The 13388-nt window shown below is 42.6% G+C and overlaps 1 protein-coding gene and 1 long non-coding RNA gene across 9 annotated transcripts in view; one reads left to right on the forward strand and one right to left on the reverse strand.

Annotated features, from left to right (window-relative positions):
• Positions 1-418: 418 nt before the first annotated feature.
• Positions 419-6580, reverse strand: LOC127043893 (uncharacterized). The gene is made up of 3 exons (XR_007772352.1): positions 6491-6580; positions 2620-2728; positions 419-542 (listed from the first exon to the last, which is right to left on the reverse strand). It is a non-coding gene; the product is annotated as an uncharacterized LOC127043893 (long non-coding RNA).
• A 98-nt stretch (positions 6581-6678) lies between these two features.
• CDV3 (CDV3 homolog) overlaps positions 6679-13388 on the forward strand; it is a 70033-nt gene continuing 63323 nt past the window's right edge. For 3 of the 8 annotated variants that reach the window (XM_050938093.1, XM_050938094.1, XM_050938092.1), the window contains exons 1-2: positions 6683-7294; positions 9912-9991. In XM_050938093.1, coding sequence (XP_050794050.1) covers positions 7085-7294; positions 9912-9991 — 290 coding nt within the window. In that variant the 5' untranslated portion in view covers positions 6683-7084. Of the gene's footprint in view, positions 7295-9911; positions 9992-13388 lie in introns of all 8 variants that reach the window. The other 5 variants (XM_050938090.1, XM_050938091.1, XM_050938089.1 and 2 more) reach the window with 5 other exon arrangements.

Here is a 13388-nt window from a genome sequence, read left to right on the forward strand (position 1 = left end):
GATATGATTTGTACCCTTCAATTTTCTGTTTTATATTTTAAAATGACTGAGTTATTTTTAGTGCTACTGTCACTTGAGTATCTATTGCAAATCATTCTTGATCATAAGGAACACATGTTTTTGACCTCTCATGAGAGCAGGAAATAGGACAAAAGGTACCTGGTCTAAGAGTACTTGGCCAAAGGCATGAGCAGGAAAAGTCCACACTCCCATAAGCTGCTCACTACAGTCAATAAGGAGTATGGAGAAATCCTGATAACAGTGAAGAGTGACAGTAATAGGGGACCATGCAGAAAATTCTGGTGAGGTTTGGCTTTCTACAATTATGTAGTCAGTCATAGATTTTAAGCTTTGAAATCCCTAATTCTCCCAGGTACTAGATGAGTCTAAAGAAAGATAAGGCCAAACCATACAGACCTTGTGCATCCACCTGATGAGTCCTCCACAAGCAGATCTACCTTCTTCTGTGCAGAAGGGGCTGTCTCCAGACAGAAGCTGTCTCCACGACCCTGTTACCTACCACTGATTCAGTAGTGCTTTCACTGTGGTTCAGGAAAGGGGCAATGAGTAGGTAGGCTGGAGGGAAGTGTGGGCAAGTTGGGGGTGATACACAGATTTTCCCCAGACTGCATTATCTTTTCCATATTGCCCACAGTGTGTTCCAGGCACTATATGGCCAAGGATCCAAGGGTGAGGAGTGGGGCTTGCAGGGGGAAACCTCTGCTTCTCTCCATGGAATAATGTGGAGAACTCTCTACAAAGGATTCTGCAGGGAGCTTTTTCTTCCCCTAACCCCTATCCCACAGCTTCTAACACTAAAGAGGACAATCTGCCTCCTGGGAATGTGCTTGTTAAGTTCTTTTTGGCTATCCTTTGTGGATAGATTCTGTAAACATCAGAATTAACTTTGTAGAATTCAGGCTGGGATACATTTTGCAGATGAAATTTAATAAAACAAAAACTATCTTACAATGAGCATGCATCTGCATTAAAGGAAAAATTTAGGTGAACACACAACTGAAATTCAAATAAAATAAATTAATTGTTCAAAAAACAAAGAACATCAATAATTTCCAGTGTTGAAGTGTGTAATGCACTGTTTATAATGGCTACAATTTTCGGCAATCCTGTAATATTTAGGGTCCAGAACCTGCTATAATCTGCAGCCACATGGACCTATTTATAACTACTACTGTGAAACTGAATATAAAACACACATTTCTGCTGGTCAGGGAGATGTACATTTCTAAAATATTATATTATATTAATAAATGTACTTCTCTTGGGCTACCACAATTTATGTACTAGAATTTATAAACAGTTTTGTCATATTTAATATCTCATATTTGCATGCATAAGTAACTCTTAGAAGAGAATCAGGTAGAAATTTTACATTCGCTTGCCCGGAGTAAGGACCCAGTCCAACTCCCACTGAAGTCAATAAGTCTTCAACTTCAATCAGAACTGGACTAGACCCTAAACAACAGGAAAGAATTTGGTCCTTACTCCTTACGGGTGCAGTTCAGGACTGAAACTGTTTCTGGCTGTGCTACTGAAGTGCTCTATGATCTTGGGCAGGTCACTTAACTTCTCTGTACCTCAGTTTCCTTTCCTAAATATGGCAATGACACTTCTCTTTATTCAAGAATTTTGAGACGTATGGATGGAAAGCACTAAGTGGTAGTAGTATTTTAATCCAGCAAGGCAAAAAATCTATTCTCCAAAGTTTAGGAATACATAATTTTGCTCTAAGAAAAAATATCAAAGTTATAAAATGGCACTAAAAATAGGAATATAAATATTGCTACCAATATTTGACAGATAATTTTGGTTCTGGTTAGCATGTAAGCAGCAGATGCTTCTGGTTATGGCAGACTAATAAATGTAACATACAGTAATAATTTTACATGATTAAAAGTGCACTATTTTAAGGTTTATCTCCATTGCGGATAGTTTTATCCTGGTCTTCAAAATGTGCTGAGTTCCAAAACATCTGACAACACATTTTGAAGCACAGACTCATTCTTATTTATTTCCAGCTCTTAATTTTTCCATTGGAGGCTGAACATTTTAGTATCAGTGTCCGGGCATTTTTTAACAAAAAAGGGATTTCCTAAAGAGCAGGCTTGTGTGCAGTACACATTTTCTACTAGGCCAATGCACTTATATATCTAAGAAAAAATGCTTTTCCTATTTTAAACCAATGCCATTTTTGACAACGGTGCTTTCCCACTCTCTCTTCAATTACTTCAGTTTGCAGGAGAACATATTTCCCTAATGTCTTCTTCTACTTTACCTTTGCTCAAGAGAGATATTTTCTTATATATACACAAACATTAACATGAATTTTCAGGATGCCAAATAGGTATATACAAAGTAATTGACCAAAAGTAAAAATGTGTTTCATTGTATCTGTTCATTAGTTAGGAATATAGAAAGAACAGAAAGCAGTAATGACACCTGGTTTTAACAAGTGTGCAGTATTTTTTGAAGGCCTTACTGATTGAGTTCATCAACTGGGCTGAACAAATCAGCTTACAGCACTATAAATCCATTGGGCTACCCAAAGCTAGAAACAAGACTGGACAATCTACATAGATAACAGCTATGGCTTCTTACCTTTCCAATATATACTAGATTCCAGCTATCAGAGTAAAATGAGATTCATTCCCACACAGGTCCAATGTTGCAGAAAAACATTCATTTCCAGTGCATACAGATTCAGTATCTGGCTTAAAATAAATAAATACATAAATTTAAAAAAAAAAAAAGGTTCTGTTTGCAATGTTTACTTGAGTGGAACAGATCTGCTACTATAGTATGTCTATAGCGTCCCCTCCATTCACTTCCAGACTTTGATCAAACAGCATACCAGATAATCCTGAATTTGGCAACACTGCAACAATAAGCCATTGACAATAAATCACAGAAATGGAGGGCTGGAAAGGGCCTTGAGAGGTAATCTAGTCCCTTCTCCTGCACTGAGGCAGGACCATTCCTGACAGTTGGTTTCTCTGACCCAGTCTTACAAACGTCCAATGCCAGGATTCCACAACTTCCCTTAGTAACTTACTCCAGTACTTAACTATCTTTTATAGTTTTTCCTAATAGTCTCCCTCGCTGAAGATTAAGCTGATTACTTCTTGTCCTACCTACAGAAGACATGGAGAACAATTTATCACTGCCCTTATTATAACAGCAATTAACGTATTTAAAGACTTAACAGATCCCGCCCCTTGGTCTTCTTTTCTCAAGGCTAAACATATCTGTTTTTTTTAACCTCTCCTCATAGGTCAGGTTTTCTAAACCTTTTATCATTTTTGTTGCTCTCTGCTGATTCTCTCCACATTGTGCCCAAAGCTGGACACAATACTCCAACTGAGGCCTCACCAGTGCCAAGTAGAGTGCAACAATGTTGATTTCAGACCAACTGTCCAATTTATCAATGTCATTTTGAATTCTAATCCTGTCTTCAAAGTGTTTTCAACTTTCCCAGCTTGGTGTCATTCACAGATTTTAAGTATACTTTGCACTCCATTATCTAAGTCACTAATGAAAATTTTTAACAGTACCAAATCCAGGACAGACCCCTGTATTAACATACAACTCTAAAGCCAATGCTGATCCCCTCAAAGATCCACAGAACACCCCAAGAGGGTCTAGTCAGATCATGGCTCCTACGTATGCATTTCATTTTCATATACTGGGCCCAGATTCTGCAATTAATTACGTATGGATGGATTCAATAACCTTAAATTAAATCCTGTTTTGATACAGTGGCAGTTATTCCACAGTTAATATTGCATCTTCATTTCCATTATTAACTCAGTTTTGTTTCCCCACTGTAAAATCCAAGCTCAAACTTGGTAGTTTAATTTTGGGACTGAGGCAGAATACTTATCAAATTTGCAGTAACTGGACAAGGAGTAAAGAAATTAGAGAGGCTTGCCAGAATTCAAAGTCTTCACTTCACTTTTTTTTGGTCTTTGAAGCACTATACATACCTATTGCACTATAGAAATAATAATAATCTTTAATGGAATACAATAGTCCACCATGTTTTTACTAAGCTACTTACAACAAAGGCTTCTAACATGAACTCCTGGTAATTTAACATAGAGACATTTCCCAAACAATCTCATCCTGACATACCAAAAATATTTCATACCTGTGGACCTTTAGCTGCCCAGAAAAAGTAAATTTCACATCTGGAAACTTTTCCCCTCCCCTCAAACCTCCACTTCTGGCACAACCCACAATTTTCACATACATTTGGGTACCCTAAACCCCTTCACACATCTGGAGACACGCCTTCCTCCCAGACCAGGCCACCAAGTATTACCCAAGATTTGCCATTCACACATTTTGTTTCTTTATAAATGGCAATATGTCACACCATTTTCTGAGGGAGGGAGAAGGTGAGAGCAAGACCCTGCAATACAGTGTTGCCTATGGGAAGATGCACTAAACTGTCTTCTGAGAGCCCATGTGTCTAATGCCAGCTCGTCTGCTAATTGCACTGAATATTACTAGTGACTTCCTAACCCTTATTAACCAAGGCATCATTTCTCCTACCTTTGGGAATTACTGTTCACTCATTTTACAGCTATGATAACAGACAAGTGGGAAAAAGTAACATCAGACTAGACAGAGGTAGGAATAGAACACACATTTAATATGACAGAGCTAACTCTATCACACCTTACCACACTACTTCTCAGATGGAAGGAGATAAATTCTCTTTGGGTAATCCATGCTAACACAGTGCAGATCTTTGTCCCTTTCTAGTGGTTAGGCCTCATGTACAGATTTATGAGTCTCTTACTTCCTCCATGCTAATAGGAAAAGTCATTCTACTTTAATGGCAGATGCTCATGCAACTCCCATAGAAGCAGTTGGTGCCATGTATCTGAAAGTTATGGATTCAGTCTAATGGTCCATACGTGGGGAAACATATGTCAGCGTGAAGCCTGTGCAATAAATATTGAAATTATTTTATATAACAAAACATATTTATAGGTGTTTTGGATGTTGTATCAATATTTGTTTTAGTGTAGTGAGAATTCTTCTGTTAGAAATTGGTGGGATATTTATTAAAAGGTTTGTTTGAAGAGGAGAAAGCACAGTGGGGATATTTTTGCAAGTGTCTACGAAAAGTGGAAGACCTTGCCTGCATGTGATCTTCATCAGAACTTGGATAAGTAAACGTATTTAAAGAAAGCAATCTTATTGTCAAAAAAGTAAAAAGTAGCTCTTAAGGAGATCTGAATGCTTCAGGCCCTCACTAATGATCCATTAGCCTTTCACCTGTAGGTCAGCAATGCAAATCTAGCCCAGCCAACTGAGGAATTAACAATTGTTCCCACCCAACAGATCCATCTTTGGAGTTCCTACACAAAGCCTCGGTGGGTCTGTTCCAGCTCCCATATCACAGATGTTCCACGTTTCACTAATTGGCAGACTCAGCCCAGATAAGCCAAAACCTGCATGAGTCAGGCAAAAGTGAACGTGCCTTGTTGCCCCTAGATAAAGTCTCCACCCAGATCAAGGCTAGCAGGGAGCGGCAGAACGTGGGGTTGGAAACCTGCCTTCTCAGTTCTCACTGTGCTCTAGATCAGGGGTCAGCAACCTTTCAGAAGTGCTGTGCTGAGTCTTCATTTATTCACTCTAATTTAAGGTTTCACATGCCAGTAATACATTTTAATGTTTGTAGGTCATTTTCTATAAGTCTCCAGTATATAACTAAACTATTGTTGAATGTAAAGTAAATAAGTGTTTTTAAAATGTTTAAGATGCTTCATTTAAACTTAAATTAAAATGCAGACCCCCCCCCCCACCAGATCAGTGGCCAGGACCCAGGCAGTGAGAGTGCCACTGAAATCAGCTCACATGCCGGCTTCGGCACACGTGCCATAGGTCGTCTACCCCTGCTCTAGATAATAAAAAGGACTTTATTCAGCAGGGTGGGGCCAGCAGTCAAGCCACATGGCTTCTGTGCTCAACTGCGGCTAGGCCATAGGAGCAAGGAGGCGAGTGAGAATCGCTTTTGTTAGCCCGACTCCTGTGGGTGAGCGAGACAGGCTTCCACGCACCAGCGCTCCCGCTCGGGTTACACGCAAAGCAGGTACAAAGGCACCCCAGGGCTCATTAACTCATTTGCATCACCCTTGCACACAGAGCTTCCCGAAGCGGGGACGTAATAACGCTCCTATCCCTCCCGGAACGACCCCCGACCCCAAAGACTGCAGGCTGGCGCCAGCTGCCGCGCTAACTGCGCCCTGCTCCCAGACGGGAGCGTCTTGCGCTCTACATCGCGCACGGCCCTCCCACCAGGCGCGTGGGAACCAGGGGCTGCGGCGAAGACGCCTCCGCAACCCACGTTCCCTGCGTGGCCACCTCGAGCCCCGCTCCCCTAGTCATCCACCCCCGCTACGTCTGCTTGCGCGCATGTGCTACTCTCAAAAAAAAAAAAAAAAAAAAGTAACTCAACGAAGCTTGCCTGCGCCATGTTCTGTGCTGGACCAGTCACAGGGCCGTTTGCTTCCTACGCAGACGGCACGCTATTTGACGCACCGACGTCAGCACCACACTCGAGATGTTTTCTATTGGCGCAGAGCAGCAACCTTCTCCTCAGTCCATTGGTCAACACTGTTAGGCGCATGCGCCTGTCGCAATATTACCCATTTGCGGGAGCGCCTAGCAAGTTAGCATAGCTCCCCTTTTTTCTCCTCCGCTTCTCCCCCCGCCGTCACGCTTTCTCCTCCCTCCCCGTTCCTGGCTGTGTCAAGCGGCGGCCGCCACTACCAACGTGGAGAGCAGAAAGCTGCCTCCGAACGTTGGGGTGGCTTCGAACGGGCTCCTCGAGCCGAGGCGAGAGCGGTAACCGTTGGACGGTACCAACTGCCTTTCGTCGGGGAGAGACGCCCCGCCGGGCGGTACCAATTGAGACAACCCCGCACCTGTTGGTTTTTTCTTTCAGCCGCCTCCCCGCACCCGCTCGGGGTTCCGGCGGCTCCCTCTCAGCGCGTCAGGCAGAGAAACGCCCGCCCCGCCGCAGCCGGCTCGAACCGGAGCAGCCGCCGCCATGGCCGAGACCGAGGAGAGGAGCCTGGACGACTTCTTCGCCAAGAGGGACAAGAAGAAGCGGCGGGAGAAAGGGAGCCGGGGAGCCGCCGCTACTGCCGCCGCATCCTCGGCCGTCTCCGCTTCCAGCGCGCCGGGGGGAGCTCGGCCGGCCGAGGCGGGCTCGGGGGCCGCCGCCAGCACCGCCTCGTCCGCCAGGGCGGTGGTTAAGGTACGGGGGGCGGGTCGCGCCCTGGAGTCGGAGGAGGGGGTTAGGGGAGGAGGGACCCGGCTCTCCCGGGGTTACGCCAGCGCTTTGCAGGGAGCTGCCCACCCCACCCCCACCGGCGGCGGCTTCCTTTGGGCGGTGGCGGCGGCGGCTTCCTGCCGGCAGAGGGCGGCGCTGCGGAGCTGGCCGGGCGGGGGCCCTTTCCCAGGCCCTGATCGGACAGCGAGCCCTGTGCTGTGGCTGCCCGGGGACAGCCGGGTGGGGAGCGAACCAGTGGATGTCTGGCGTCTCTCGGCCGCCCCGCACGTGCTGGGCCCTGAGCGCCTGTCAGCTCTCGCGAGGCAGTCTGTGCTTCGGGGGTCTCTGCTAGAGCTGTGGGGCTGGACACGCCGAAATCGTTCCCAGATCATACTGATAAGGGGGGTGGGAGGGAGACTAATAGCGTTAAATTGAGGGTGTTAGCTGCAGCAGATGCATCTAATAGAAATGTGATGGCAGGAAAAGGACCAAGCCAGGCTTTTGCTGCAGGCACATGATCCTGCTTTAATGTGTAAATGCTTCAAGCCGGTCTAATACCTTTATACTTTACACTTGGAAAACACAAAGACACCATTTGCAACCCAGAAGCTTAATATGTCTATTCATAAATAAGTACATCTATGCTGGGTAGCATTCAGCTGACATAACGTGATTTAGTAGTTGGAAATAAGGAGGATCCATCACCATGTGACTAGCCAGCCTTCTAGGAAGTCTGGAAAGTGTACCACCTGGCTCCCAACTGTGGCCTGTGGACCTCTGAACCAGAAGGGACCCATTTCTATGTGTACTAAATCCTTTGCATCTCTGCCAATGAAGGCATTGATTGCTGATAGCTTTTGTGAATGTAGGGAAGCAGTGCAGTGAAAAGGATAGCATGCAAGAGAGAAAACACAAATTGCTGTAATAGGTTAAACTACTGTTCCATTTAGTCCAATATCCTGGTTCTGACAGTAGGCAATTCCAGATGCTTCAGAAGAAGCTTTGATAAAGCATCCTCTAGAACAGTGCTTCTCAAACTATCTGATGTGGGAGACCAGCAATTTTCTTTTCCAATGTGCCAGGGACCGGTGCCATATTATCCTATTTGACGCTCTTATGAGGAAGCTCACCGCAGACTGGCAGTCGATGGCTTGCGGACCGGCAGCGGTCTGCAGACCACCACTTTGAGAAGCACTGCTCTAGAATAACTTTCCCACAGGGAAGTTACTTCTCTAACGCAGATTAGAGGTTATGGGTATGGGAATCTGAGACCTAAGTTACATTTTTAATTTGCCCAGGGTTAGTGATCTTAACACTTAACATTTCAGTCCACATTCCTAAAATAGAGATAATAGTTAATTACTTTAGGCTTGTTTAAATAGAACACAAAAAGGCTAATAAAATGAAAAATAAAGACTTAGGAAAATCTTTATTTAGAAAATACTGATCTGGCAAGTTTGCCATTAGAAGGTAATCTAAGAAATATAAAGTGCTTCAGATGGAGAGTAGCATTCTTAATGAAGGAATAAAGTCTCTAGGCAACCCTCCTAGTAACATGAAGTCATTTGCTCTTAATATTGCTACTTTAAACCAAGTCTTGTCAAACAGATATTTGTTTAGCAGAGATAGATGTAAATGATAAGGAGAGGGTCCTGAGATAATGCTTTGATAAACTAAGCCCTATGCCTCTTCAGCTGTTGGGGGGGAAAAAGGGTGCTGTTACAGACCCTGCATATGAGGTGTAATCTTTCATATCAGTCTCAAGGAGTTTGAAGTTATCCTCCTTCCCAAAAAACACTGGGAAGGATGAGACCGGTTCTCTGTTTCAGCCTTTCGGATGTGGTGGGGTGGGGTCTCTTTCCCTTCCTCTCTTGTCCTATTCTTTAATAATGGCAGAACTTACTAGTACTGCTGCTTGTAAGCAGGGTAAAACTAACATAAGTTTCACTGCCGTTCATGGAGTTCTGAACAGAAACTATAAAAGTAACCAGAATACTCTTCAACTTGGCAAAATTATGGTCAACAGCAGAGGCAGTGCAAGTGTTTGTAGTCAGGAGGGACAACATTGCATGACTTGCCAATGTGAAACACACACAAAGTAATTTTTGTAACCATAGGGAAAAAACTAACTTATATTAAAAAAAAAAAAAAAATTCATCCTAGTCTGCATCCTATATGTATTTTAGCAAGCCATGCCTTATACAGCAAAAGAACCTTAAGTCATATTCTGGATCTAGTTAAGTTAATCCTCAGTCACAACACTTTTTTATGTTGAAATTGGCATCTTCATGGGTAATTTTGATTTGTTTGATCTCACTTTTAATTGAGAATCTCCAAATATATTAAACGCATCCATCATGAACAGCATGAAAGTAGCTCAATGTACTAATGCTGTATCTCTTGTCCTGAATCCCAACAGACTATTTTAATATGTGTAACTACTAAATTCAGGTGACAAAGTAGATGAGTAGGAAATTAAAAAAGTTAGTTGCCTTTCCATACCTTTTTGGCACACTGGTGCTATAGTTTCTGTACTACTTGCACTTTCAGTTCTCTCATGGTGTGGAAGTGGTAACAAGCTTGTAAATTTATTTTTGTACAGGAAGAGGATGAATGGAAGGAATTTGAGCAAAAAGAAGAGATTGACTACAGTGGGCTGAGAGTTCATTCCATGCAAATAAGGTACCACTGGTTTTTTTTCAATCTATTACTAAAAATAGCTTTTTGCTTCTAGATCTAATTCTGCAGAATCTGGTTTAACAAAAGGTTTGTAATACGTTGTAGCCAATGGGGGGAGCAAAAGTGAATTTGGATTTTGAAACTCTACAGATATATATGAAAGCTTATGCTGCAATACTTCTGTTAGTCTATAAGGTGCCACAAGACTCTTTGTCGCTTTTTACAGATATATATGGAAATCCAGTTTCAGTAAGGAGACCCTGAGATCACTTTGTCTCATGTACTAAGGCAATTTTGAGTTCTGGTATTCAAGATGGTGCATCTGTAACTCAGTATATTCACTCTTATTTCCTAGATTTCTCTTATTGGGGTTTCCAGCCCCACACAAAGCTTTGCTTTTTGGCACAACAGTAGTACTAGAAGGATTGTGGCTCCAGAATATTGATCATCTTAGGTTCAGACCTTAGAGGAGAAAGACTTCTTCACGTTCTCCTACATAGATCATATCTTAGAACTTTCTTAGAGGGGAAAAATCAGTACAGGACAGACCATCCAGTTTCTTCAGTCACTTCAGCCCCACTGCAGAAGTAACTGAATCCATTCATCCCACAATCCACTCACATTATTGGTGTGATAAGAGTTCTCAGCCTAAACATTGTCACCCTGAAGAGAGGAAATAATACAGCCACTGGCTTGTTGGGTATTGTCCAATAAGGACTCTTCAAGCCACTTTCTTCTGAGACTATGGGGCATGCTAGTGTCCTCTGTCAGGGACTGCCATGATTTAATTGTAAAAACTTCTTATTTTTGTGTCCAGTCTTTTTTTCTGTTATCCAGCAGATCCCTCCTGTGATCATCTGTTAACTGACTCCAGACCAGGCTACTTGAGTAAATCCTGGCCTAGAATACCAGCCTGGTTTGAGGGAATAGGGGAAGGGAGGGGGTGGTATGACCACAGTTGTAAAGAGCACATGGTATAATCAGTTGTTGAACATAAATGACATTAACTGAGTGATTTGATTTTTCAGCTGAATATCCTAAAAACTCAACACACTTATTCTGAACAACACTATGGCTATGACTTGTGTGAACAGTCAAATGGGCCTATCATTCCCTTTCTTAAAGGAAGCCAACTCCTAGTCTGTGATCCTGTCTCCTGTCCACAAGATCTCCACACTATCACAATGGAACACAGTAGATTATCCATGGATCTGTCTGAAGAAAGCAGTGGTTCTTAACCTGTGGCCCAGTTAGCACACAGTTGTGGCCCATGTGACATCCTCAGGGCTGTATAGGTAGTATATGTATATATTGTGTGGATGAAGTTCATATAAGACAGAGAGTGGCATATGTGGCCCACGCTGATAAATAGGTTGAGAACCACTAGAATAAAGTCTGCAACCTGACTTTCATCTACCGAGCAAATTTGATGCTTCAGTGATCTTTGGTCATGAAAACTGAGATACTAATCTTGCAAGTGTCTAGAGATATTTGGATGTCTAATTTGATACTTTAAAACTCACTTTTCCAGAGGGCAGGTGCTTGGAACTTTACAAAAATTAGGACCCCTTTAGAATGCCTAAATCTCGCATCAAAACTACTAACTGCTTCTTTTTGCCTAATCTAAGTCTGATCTAATTACCATTCCAAAAGGCTCATTCCTTGGTCATAATGGTAGTTCCATGTTAACCAAGCCCTTTTTTTCCCCTTAGAGCTGCTAGTCCTGTTGTTGTGTGCCCTTTAATATTTCTTCACCAACCTGACCTTCCACATGTTCACAAATATCACATAGCTGTTTAGAGACTAAAGGGAAGTAACCAGTAAGACTAGTTTAATGACCATCTCACTTCTTTTTCTGGAAAGATTTTGCTAATCAAGCCTTCATCAGGACTTGACTTGCATCTTCCTGATGTGCTTCTTTCAACGGAAAGTCTCTGCAGAATGTGTTTTTTTTTCTTACCTTCAAGGAAAGAAAGCACTTCTAGAGTGCCTGTCTTGGATGCTGGAAGTGCCCCACATAATACGATGGGATTCCTGAATGTTCCCACAAATTCTGTGTAAAATAGATCTTCAGTCCTTTAAAACCTGTTAATAAAGTACAATCCCTGTATTGAAAGCTTCTTTCAATTCCTAGATTTCAGTGTTTTTCCAGTTGAGTTTTTGTTTCCTATCAAAATCACTACTCACTGCCTTTACTTCAGCAAAAAGTCCTTGGTCCTGACATATAAGGTATCGTGAGACCACCCAGAGCTGTGTATAGGTGTCTTGAAGCTTTACAGTTTTGAAAACTGACACAGGCCTGAATTCTGCATTGTGACTCATTCCATGAAGTCAGTGGCTATTTTGTAAGCATAGAAGATTCAAGTTTTATGAAGAGATTTTAATCAGTGTACATAGTTCCCATCTTGAGGCTCTGCTGCTGTATATACATCCCACCCTCAAAGTCCTACTCCTGAGGGAATTCTGCACCAACAAATTATATGTTCTGTGCATGCACAGAACATTTTAAAATTCTACATTTTTTGTCAAAATATCACAGTATAATCATACCACTTCCAATTATTTGGTGGCAAGTAATTTGAAATTACCAAAATAATTGAAATGATGTGATTATATTATGTTTCTGCATTGTTTTGACAATTAAAATATGCAGAACTTTTGCAGGATTTTAATTCTTTTGGTGCAGAATTCTCTCAGAGAACCAGGGTTGTGTGGTGCAGGCAGCTCGATGGAGGATCTGGGTGCAGGGGGGAATCTGGATGCAGAAGGGCTCAGTGTGGGGTTCTGGGTACAGAGGGGATGAGATTCTGCAGGGGAGTCCAAGTGAAGGTGATTAGGGCTCAGTAGGGGGAAGGGGATGGGGAGTGGGACTCAATAATAGGGTGGGGGTTAGAGTGCAGCTGGTTGGGGCTCAGTGGGTAGGGGGTCTGGGGGTGGGGAAGAGGGCTACAGTTGCTACAGTGAAACTAATTCAAACAAATTCAAGGTGGCAGTTAAATGTTGACAGCTTACTAGCTGAGAAATATCCAGCTAGAATGGTTTTTGCAATCATGGATTCCCTTCTGCTCCTTTCTCAGGTTTCAAATATCTCAACACCACCTCAGATAACTGCCAAACTCCAGTTTTTCCCTCGAAAAAAATTCAGTGCCTAATTATATTAGTACAAAAACTTTGAGCAAGATGAAATCATGGGGACAGCATAAAACTGACCAGCTAGTACAGTATGTATATCCTGTATCTTGAGATCTGTATTCACATTCATTTAGGTAATGAATTTCATGAGTTAAATGTGAAACTACTGCAGAAGTTGACACTGCGTATCCCAGGGCTTGATGGCTAATTTGTTTTGCAGTTGTTGACTAGCCACTCCAATAATGAGAAGATGCATTGATATAAGGAA

The sequence above is a fragment of the Gopherus flavomarginatus genome, chromosome 2 (assembly GCF_025201925.1).
Source record: "Gopherus flavomarginatus isolate rGopFla2 chromosome 2, rGopFla2.mat.asm, whole genome shotgun sequence".
Taxonomy (NCBI): domain Eukaryota; kingdom Metazoa; phylum Chordata; order Testudines; family Testudinidae; genus Gopherus; species Gopherus flavomarginatus.